The 10,204-nt window shown below is 55.9% G+C and overlaps 1 protein-coding gene across 1 annotated transcript; it reads left to right on the top strand.

Moving 5' to 3' along the window:
- Positions 1 to 2,194: 2,194 nt before the first annotated feature.
- LOC148813405 (uncharacterized) lies at positions 2,195 to 9,711 on the top strand. The gene is made up of 8 exons (XM_088907983.1): positions 2,195 to 2,260; positions 4,543 to 4,611; positions 5,012 to 5,104; positions 6,367 to 6,756; positions 8,090 to 8,137; positions 8,502 to 8,549; positions 9,392 to 9,555; positions 9,684 to 9,711. Exons 1-8 carry the CDS (start codon positions 2,195 to 2,197, stop codon positions 9,709 to 9,711), a joined length of 906 nt encoding a protein of 301 aa, XP_088764109.1.
- The last annotated feature ends 493 nt before the right edge of the window (positions 9,712 to 10,204 follow it).

Consider the following 10,204-nt stretch of genomic DNA (forward strand, 5'->3'; position numbering starts at 1 on the left):
GAGTGTGTGTGTGTCATGTGATGGACTGGTGTCCTGTGCAGGGTGTGTGTGTTTGTGTCCTGTGATGGACTGGTGTGTCACGATATGAATTGTCCTCCTTGATTCCCTCCTTCATCGCCAGAGTGAAAGCGGGACACGGCAGTAAGAGCTCAGCCCTGCGGGTGGTGGTCCTCTCGGCCACACGGGGGCGCTGTGGCCCCACGGGTGGGGTGGGGGGTTATGTTCACGTCCCGCTGGGAAACGCACCGACGCGGCGGAGTTCGTGAACGTCCCCAGACACCAAGAAAACGAGAGAGAGAGAGAAAAAAAGGTCGTTTTCGGGGTTCAAGAAGCAACCCCGAGATTCAGGGAGTTTCCCCGCTGAGCTTACTCTGCCGAAAACACGCAGGTTTTATTTTTTTCCCGTGTCCGCCCCCCCCCCCTCACACAGGCCGTTTCTGTAGCGTGAAGGTGTGTTTTTTTGCGCGGCGGTCGGTGAGGGGCGAAATTTTATTGATGTATTTATTTCCCCCGGTCTGAAACAGAAGCGGCCGGGTGGTGTTGTAGAGAGGTCGACGTGCCTGGTTTTCCTCGTCTGCGAAGACCGTTTTTTTTTTGGGGGGGGGGGGGGGTCGTGAGGTCCCACGCAGCGCTCGGAAAAGAAAATGGCGTCTCTTTACCCCGCAGGACGGGGGGGGGACCCGTGTTTTTTGGACGTGGCGTGGCCCGAAATGTCCGCCCTTGGGCGCTAGAGGGGGGTGGAGGTTGGTCTTTCTTTGACTTGGGGGTCGGGGGGGGGGGTGCTGTATTTTCACTGAACCCCACCCCACGGAAACCCGTGTTGGACGTGGGGGTGCTGAATGCGCCCTCGACGTGATTTTGTCTTGAAATTCAAGTGCAGCTCTTGTAACCCTTGGGCCGGAAACAGCTGGACCCGTTTCCCCTGCCTGTCCGAGGTGGCGACTACCGGGGTCGTGCAGGGACACCCGGCTGGCCGCTGAGAGTTGGAAAAATAAAATGTCCACCCCCCCCCCAAAAAAAAAAAAACAACCGCGAAAAACGGCGGCCATTTTTGTTTCGCGGCCGAGCCGTGAGCGCGTCGGGGGCGACGTCACGGGGGCGTCACAATGAGCCGCCTGACGTCACAGAGCGGCGGATTCTAGCGGGGGGGGGGCGGCGCCGGAGCCCCGTGAGCTCAGAGGAGTGAAGAGAGAGGAGGAGGGAAGGACTATATAGCGCTTTCTAAACACGTGTTTCTTCAAAAAAAGATTCGCGGGTTACTTCGACTTTCGATCAAATCATAGTTTCAGCTTCAGATTCGCTCTGCAGTATCCCCGTGAAATCGGTAAGTCGGTCAGAAATGCCGCTGGCGAGAAATAACAAAATAAGTTGAGAAATAAGTTGTTGTTTTTCCCGTTACTCCACTCTTATTGGTGTGATCGTGCTGTAAAAAGATATTGAGAGGAGGTGCACCTCTACACAGAGGGTGGTGGGGGTGGGGAACAAGCCGCCCAGCCCTGTGGTTGAAGCCGATACCCTGGCTTCTCTCCAGACACAGCTGGGTGAGCTCCTCCAGTCAGGACAGGAGGCTCTACTGTACACAGAGAGTGGCGGGGGTGTGGAACAAAGCCGATACCCTGGCTTCTCTCCAGACACAGCTGGGTGAGCTCCTCCAGTCAGGACAGGAGGCTCTACTGTACACAGAGAGTGGCGGGGGTGTGGAACAAAGCCTATACCCTGGCTTCTCTCCAGGCACAGCTGGGTGAGCTCCTCCAGTCAGGACAGGAGGCTCTTCTGTACACAGAGAGTGGCGGGGGTGGGGAACAAGCTGCCCAGTCCGTGTGGTTGAAGCCAATACCCTGGCTCCTCTCCAGACACAGCTGGGTGAGCTCCTCCAGTCAGGACAGGAGGCTCTTCTGTACACAGAGGGGGGCGGGGGTGTGGAACAAAGCTGATACCCTGGCTTCTCTCCAGACACAGCTGGGTGAGCTCCTCCAGTCAGGACAGGAGGCTCTACTGTACACAGAGAGTGGCGGGGGTGTGGAACAAAGCTGATACCCTGGCTTCTCTTCAGACACAGCTGGGTGAGCTCCTCCAGTCAGGACAGGAGGCTCTTCTGTACACAGAGGGGGGCGGGGGTGGGGAACAAGCCGCCCAGCTGTGTGGCTCCGCCCCCTCCCCTCCCCACTGTGACTCTGCTTGTCTCGGCAGGACGATGCACCGACAGAGATGCCGCACGGCCGTGCGCGGTCGCAGCAGGACCCGGGCCCGGCGAGGCGTCGTAAGTCCACCCCTCCCGCCCGCCGTCCAGCGTCCAGCGTCCAGCCCTCCTCCGACTGGCCGCTCCGCCCCCAGCAGCGCTCGCTGTATTATAATAATAATAATAATAATAATAATAATAAACTTCACTGATGGAGCACCTTTCACACACAGCAGCGCAAAGCGCTTGACAGACCAGGTCTCACGGTAACACCTCCAGACGAGGAGAGACACCTCCAGTGGTGATCTTGACTGAGGACACGCCTCGGCTCAAGAGACAGGGTCGCGGGTCCGAGGAAAACCAAGCTGCAGGTCCATTATGGCCTTCTGAGAGCACAGATTGCCTCTGGACGTCCCAGACTCTTCCTGGACACACTGTAGAGACTCACCTGTCCAGACCTTCACTGGACACACTGGACACACTCACCTGTCCAGACTCTTACTGGACACACTGTACACACTCACCTGTCTGGACTCTTACTGGACACACTGGACACACTCACCTGTCCACACTCTTACTGGACACACTGTAGAGACTCACCTGTCCAGACCTTCACTGGACACACTGTACACACTCACCTGTCTAGACTCTCACTAGAGACACTGTACACACTCACCTGTCCAGACTCTTCCTGGACACACTGTAGAGACTCACCTGTCCAGACTCTTACTGGACACACTGTACACACTCACCTATCCAGACTCTTACTGGACACACTGTACACACTCACCTGTCCAGACCTTCACTGGACACACTGTACACACTCACCTGTCCAGACTCTTACTGGACACACTGTACACACTCACCTGTCTGGACTCTTACTGGACACACTGTACACACTCACCTGTCCACACTCTTACTGGACACACTGTACACACTCACCTATCCAGACTCTTACTGGACACACTGTACACACTCACCTGTCCGGACTCTTACTGGACACACTGTAGAGACTCACCTGTCCACACTCTTACTGGACACACTCACCTGTCCAGACTCTCACTGGACACACTGTACACACTCACATGTCTGGACTCTTCCTGGACACACTGTAGAGACTCACCTGTCCAGACCTTCACTGGACACACTGGACACACTCACCTGTCTGGACTCTTACTGGACACACTGGACACACTCACCTGTCCAGACTCTTACTGGACACACTGTACACACTCACCTGTCCAGACTCTTACTGGACACACTGTACACACTCGCCTGTCCAGAATCTTACTGGACACACTGGACACACTCACCTGTCCAGACTCTTACTGGACACACTGGACACACTCACCTGTCCACACTCTTACTGGACACACTGTAGAGACTCACCTGTCCACACTCTTACTTGACACACTGTCCAGACTCTTACTGGACACACTGGACACACTCACATGTCTGGACTCTTCCTGGACACACTGTAGAGACTCACCTGTCCAGACCTTCACTGGACACACTGGACACACTCACCTGTCTGGACTCTTACTGGACACACTGGACACACTCACCTGTCCAGACTCTTACTGGACACACTGTACACACTCACCTGTCCAGACTCTTACTGGACACACTGTACACACTCGCCTGTCCAGAATCTTACTGGACACACTGGACACACTCACCTGTCCAGACTCTTACTGGACACACTGGACACACTCACCTGTCCACACTCTTACTGGACACACTGTAGAGACTCACCTGTCCACACTCTTACTTGACACACTGTCCAGACTCTTACTGGACACACTGGACACACTCACCTGTCCACACTCTTACTGGACACACTGTAGAGACTCACCTGTCCAGACCTTCACTGGACACACTGTACACACTCACCTGTCCAGACTCTTACTGGACACACTGTACACACTCACCTGTCCACACTCTTACTGGACACACTGTACACACTCACCTGTCTGGACTCTTACTGGACACACTGGACACACTCACCTGTCCAGACTCTCACTGGACACACTGTACACACTCACATGTCTGGACTCTTCCTGGACACACTGTAGAGACTCACCTGTCCAGACTCTTACTGGACACACTGTACACACTCGCCTGTCCAGACTCTTACTGGACACACTGGACACACTGTACACACTCACCTGTCCAGACTCTTACTGGACACACTGGACACACTCACCTGTCCAGACTCTCACTGGACACACTGTACACACTCACCTGTCCAGACTCTCACTGGACACACTGTAGAGATGCCCAAGGCCCCTAGTCTCGACACGACTGGGCTGGGCTGTGTGGTCAGAGCTGTCTCGGAGATGGGCTGTTTGGCGTCTTCACAGGTCACACCGGTCAGGCCGAACCCGGACTGGCAGCGGGAGAGGTCCCGGCCCAAGTCCCGGTGCTTTTCCGTAAGTCTGACCCCCGATACCCTACAGCTCCCCACACTGACCCCTAAACTCCCCATACCCTACAGCTCCCCCCACTGACCCCTAAACTCCCCATACCCTACAGCTCCCCCCACTGACCCCTAAACTCCCCATACCCTACAGCTCCCCCCACTGACCCCTAAACTCCCCATACCCTACAGCTCCCCCCGCTGACCCCTAAACTCCCCATACCCTACAGCTCCCCCCGCTGACCCCTAAACTCCCCATACCCTACAGCTCCCCCCACTGACCCCTAAACTCCCCATACCCTACAGCTCCCCACACTGACCCCCACAGTCCTGATGGCCGAGAGGTCTCTGCTTGCTGTAGTGATTGAGAGAGCTCTGTGGACCTGACCTCTGTCTTGTGTCCTCGTTTCCAGCGTCTCCTTGTGGTCCGTCACTTCTCCAGACCTGAAGGTGAGATCTGGGGAGGAGACAGAGCACCCCCTAACACCCCTGAGCTGGGTTACAGGGTAAGACAGCTTCTTACTGTTGGACACACCTGTCCACACTCTTACTGGACACACTGGACACACTCGCCTGTCTGGACTCTTACTGGACACACTGGACACACTCACCTGTCCAGACTCTTACTGGACTCACTGGACACACTCGCCTGTCCGGACTCTTACTGGACACACTGGACACATTCACCTGTCCAGACTCTTACTGGACACACTGTAGAGACTCACCTGTCCAGACTCTTACTGGACACACTGGACACACTCGCCTGTCCACACTCTTACTGGACACACTGGACACACTCGCCTGTCCGGACTCTTACTGGACTCACTGGACACACTCACCTGTCCAGAGTCTTACTGGACTCACTGGACACACTCACCTGTCCAGACTCTCACTGCACACAGTGTCCACACTCACCTGTTCACACTCTTACTGGACACACTGTAGAGACACACTCACCTGTCCAGACTCTCACTGGACACACTGTCCACACTCACCTGTCCACACTCTTACTGGACACACTGGACACACTCACTTGTCCAGACTCTTACTGGACACACTGTACACACTCACCTGTCCAGACTCTTACTGGACTCACTGGACACACTCGCCTGTCCAGACTCTCACTGCACACAGTGTCCACACTCACCTGTTCACACTCTTACTGGACACACTGTAGAGACACACTCACCTGTCCAGGCTCTCACTGGACACACTGTCCACACTCTTACTGGACACACTGTAGAGACACACTCACCTGTCCAGACTCTCACTGGACACACTGTCCACACTCACCTGTCCCCACTCTCACTGGACACACTGTACACACTCACCTGTCCCCACTCTCACTGGACACACTGTCCACACTCTTACTGGACACACTGGACACACTCGCCTGTCCAGACTCTTACTGGACACGCTGGACACACTCACCTGTCCAGACTCTTACTGGACTCACTGGACACACTCACCTGTCCAGACTCTCACTGGACACACTGTACACACTTGCCTGTCCAGACTCTCACTGGACACACTGGACACACTCGCCTGTCCAGACTCTTACTGGACTTACTGGACACACTCACCTGTCCACACTCTTACTGGACACACTGTAGAGACACACTCACCTGTCCAGACTCTCACTGGACACACTGTCCACACTCGCCTGTCCCCAGTCTCACTGGACACACTGTCCACACTCGCCTGTCCAGGCGTAGTCTCTGGTCCTCACGCCCCCTGCGTTGTGTTTCCCCCTCTCCCTGCTGGACAGAATCCCGTGGTGTCTTCCTGTCTCCCCGAGCTCGTCCAGAAGCTGGAGAGGGCGGCCGAGCTGCAGCTGGAGCTCCCGGGGTCGCCCGGCTCGTCCCGCTCGGGCTCGCCCTGCTCGTTCCGCTCGGTGTCCCCCCCCTCCTCGCCCGAGAGCCCCCTGCGCTCCCCGCCCCCGGCCCCCCCCTCCGGCCCCCTCCGGCCCCTGGCCGCCCCGCCCCGCCACCCCCCCTTCCTCGCCGCCATGCCCCTCGAGCCCCCCCTGCTGCCCGGGGCGGTGCCCCTGCCCCTGCCCCCGCCCGTCCTGCCCCCCATCGCCCGCCCGGCCCCGCCCGGCCCGGCCTGGGGGTCCCCCACGCGGAGGGCAAGGAGAGAGGCTGAGATGTCTGACGAGGCAAGTGGGGCAGAGTCTGTCCGTCTGTCCGTCTGTCCTTCTGTCCATCTATCTATCTGTCCGTCTGTCCATCTGTCCATCTGTCCATCTATCTATCTGTCCGTCTGTCCGTCAGTCTGTCTGTCCTTCTGTCCATCTATCTATCTGTCCGTCTGTCCGTCAGTCTGTCTGTCCTTCTGTCCATCTATCTATCTGTCCGTCTGTCCGTCTGTCCTTCTGTCCATCTATCTATCTGTCCGTCTGTCCGTCTGTCCATCTGTCCATCTGTCTGTCCTTCTGTCCTTCTGTCCATCTATCTATCTGTCCGTCTGTCCATCTGTCCTTCTGTCCGTCTGTCCGTCTGTCTGTCTGTCCTGCTGTCCTTCTGTCCGTCAGTCTGTCTGTCCTTCTGTCCATCTATCTATCTGTCCTTCTGTCCTTCTGTCCGTCTGTCCGTCTGTCCGTCAGTCTGTCTGTCCATCTATCTATCTGTCCGTCTGTCCGTCTGTCTGTCCGTCTGTCTGTCCTTCTGTCCATCTATCTATCTGTCCGTCTGTCCGTCAGTCTGTCTGTCCTTCTGTCCATCTATCTGTCCGTCTGTCCGTCTGTCCATCTGTCCATCTATCTATCTGTCCGTCTGTCCGTCTGTCCATCTATCTATCTGTCCGTCTGTCCATCAGTCTGTCTGTCCTTCTGTCCATCTATCTATCTTTCCTTCTGTCCTTCTGTCCTTCTGTCTGTCTGTCCTTCTGTCCTTCTGTCCGTCTGTCCGTCTGTCTGTCTGTCCATCTATCTATCTGTCCGTCTGTCCATCTGTCCGTCAGTCTGTCTGTCCGTCTGTCCGTCTGTCCTTCTGTCCATCTATCTATCTGTCCATCTGTCCGTCTGTCCATCAGTCTGTCTGTCCTTCTGTCCATCTATCTGTCCGTCTGTCCATCTGTCCGTCTGTCCTTCTGTCCTTCTGTCTTTCTATCCATCTGTCCTTCTGTCCTTTTCTCTGTCCATCTGTCCTTCTGTCTTTCTATCCATCTGTCTTTCTGTCCTTTTCTCTGTCCATCTGTCCTTCTGTCCATATGTCTTTCTGTCCTTTTCTCTGTCTTTCTGTCCTTTTCTCTCTTTCTGTCCGTCTGTACTGCTCTCTTTCTGTCTTTCTGTCCTTCTGTCTGAGTCTCTCTTTTTCTCTGTGTCTGTCCCTCTCTCCCTGTCTCTCTCCCTGTGTCTTTCCATGTCTCCCTGCTCTCTGTCTGTCCTGCATTGTCCCAGCGGGGCCTGTCTCCCCGGCTCTCTGCCTTCAGCTCTGTTCGCCGATGTCCCGCCAGCCCGTCTCTCTCTCAGCCTGTCTCTTGACTTGCAGGAGGAAGAGGAGGTGGAGACAGCTCCTCCGGCAGGAGAGAGGAAGGAGGTCAGTGCTGGTCCCACCCTGCCTCTAGTCCTGTCTGTGGTGGAGTTTCGCCGTCTTGTCTGTCCCTGGGTCTCAGTGTCTCTCTCTCTTTCGGCCCTGTCTGTCAGTGTCTCTCTCCTCCTCCTCTCTGTCCACAGTGTGTCTCTCTCCTCCTCCTCTCTGTCCTGTGGTGTCCAGGCAGTGTGTCTCTCTCCTCCTCCTCTCTGTCCTGTGGTGTCCAGTGGGTCAGTATTAGTGGGCTACACCCAGGCTCACTCCCTGCGAGTGTGATCTCAGCAGAGTCTCTGTGCTCTTGGGACACTTGACTCACCTGTCTCTCTCTTTCTCTCCCTGTGCTGTCCCTCTCTCCCTCCTCGGACTCCAGCTGGAGGAGGTCCAATCAGCACCTCCTGTGAGACAGAAGAAAAAGAAGGTGGGTAATGCTCTGATCCTCTCTGTACTCCTGTCCAGTGTCCAGTCAGTGTCCAGTCAGTGTGTCTGTATGAACCCCCTCTCTCTCTCAGTGCAGTGTTCATGTACTGGAGTGTCCAGTCAGGGTGTCTGTATGAACCCCTCTCTCTCTCAGTGCAGTGTTCATGTACTGGAGTGTCCAGTCAGTGTGTGTGTATGAACCCCCCTCTCTCTCAGTGCAGTGTTCATGTACTGGAGTGTCCAGTCAGTGTGTGTGTATGAACCCCTCTCTCTCTCAGTGCAGTGTTCATGTACTGGAGTGTCCAGTCAGTGTGTGTGTATGAACCCCCCTCTCTCTCAGTGCAGTGTTCATGTCCTGGAGTGTCCAGTCAGTGTGTCTGTATTAACCCCTCTCTCTCTCAGTGCAGTGTTCATGTACTGGAGTGTCCAGTCAGTGTGTGTGTATGAACCCCCCTCTCTCTCAGTGCAGTGTTCATGTACTGGAGTGTCCAGTCAGTGTGTCTGTATGAACCCCTCTTTCTCTCTCTCAGTGCAGTGTTCATGTACTGGAGTGTCCAGTCAGTGTGTCTGTGTGAACCCCTCTCTCTCTCAGTGCAGTGTTCATGTCCTGGAGTGTCCAGTCAGTGTGTCTGTATGAACCCCTCTCTCTCTCAGTGCAGTGTTCATGTACTGGAGTGTCCAGTCAGTGTGTCTGTATGAACCCCTCTCTCTCTCAGTGCAGTGTTCATGTACTGGAGTGTCCAGTCAGTGTGTCTGTATGAACCCCTCTCTCTCTCAGTGCAGTGTTCATGTCCTGGAGTGTCCAGTCCGACTCTTAACGTGACTCTCCTGTCTCTGCTTCAGAGGCGCTGGTGCGTCTTTTTACACTCCCTGATCTGCGTGTCGGTGGAGACAGATGATCAGGACGAGCCGATGGAGGTGGCGGAGACCGTAGGTCAGGAGAGGGAGAGCGAGGGAGAGGAGGAGCAGGCTGCCGGGAAGGACAAGAAGAGGAAGAGGAGGTGCAGGTGAGCAGACAGGGGGGCGCCGCCCGGTCGTGTCTGTGACTCAAGGAGGAGCCTCCTCTTGCTGTTTGATGTCATGGTGACGTCTGTGTCTGTGTCCCTCACACCTGCAATAACAATATTCTTTCCAGGTTCCTTTCCTGGTTCTGTGCCAGCTAAGATCTGGACTGGACTGGACTGGACTGGACTGGACTGGACCGGAGCTGAGAGACACCAGACTGGACTGGACTGGAGCCTAGGGACACCAGACTGGACTGGACCGGAGCTGAGAGACGCCAGACTGGACTGGACTGGAGCCTAGGGACACCAGACTGGACTGGACCGGAGCTGAGAGACACCAGACTGGACTGGACTGGAGCCTAGGGACACCAGACTGGACTGGACCGGAGCTGAGAGACACCAGACTGGACTGGACTGGAGCCTAGGGACACCAGACTGGACTGGACCGGAGCTGAGAGACACCAGACTGGACTGGACTGGAGCTGAGGGACCCCAGACTGTGCTGGACCGAAGCTGAAGGACCCCAGACTGTGCTGGACCAAAGCTGAGGGACCCCAGTCTGGACCGAAGCTGAGGGACCCCAGACTGTGCTGGACCGAAGCTGAGGGACCCCAGTCTGGACCGAAGCTGAGGGACCCCAGTCTGTGCTGGA

The sequence above is a fragment of the Atractosteus spatula genome (assembly GCF_055471065.1).
Source record: "Atractosteus spatula isolate fAtrSpa1 chromosome 10 unlocalized genomic scaffold, fAtrSpa1.hap1 SUPER_10_unloc_1, whole genome shotgun sequence".
In the NCBI taxonomy this organism is placed as follows: domain Eukaryota; kingdom Metazoa; phylum Chordata; class Actinopteri; order Semionotiformes; family Lepisosteidae; genus Atractosteus; species Atractosteus spatula.

Excerpts from the sequence above, each read along its gene's own strand:
- LOC148813405 (XM_088907983.1), top strand. The coding sequence starts at position 2,195 with ATGCACCGACAGAGATGCCGCACGGCCGTGCGCGGTCGCAGCAGGACC. Across the intron at positions 2,261-4,542 it reads CCCGGGCCCGGCGAGGCGTC|GTCACACCGGTCAGGCCGAA; the intron begins GTAAGTCCACCC and ends GCGTCTTCACAG. Across the intron at positions 5,105-6,366 it reads CCCCTGAGCTGGGTTACAGG|AATCCCGTGGTGTCTTCCTG; the intron begins GTAAGACAGCTT and ends CCTGCTGGACAG.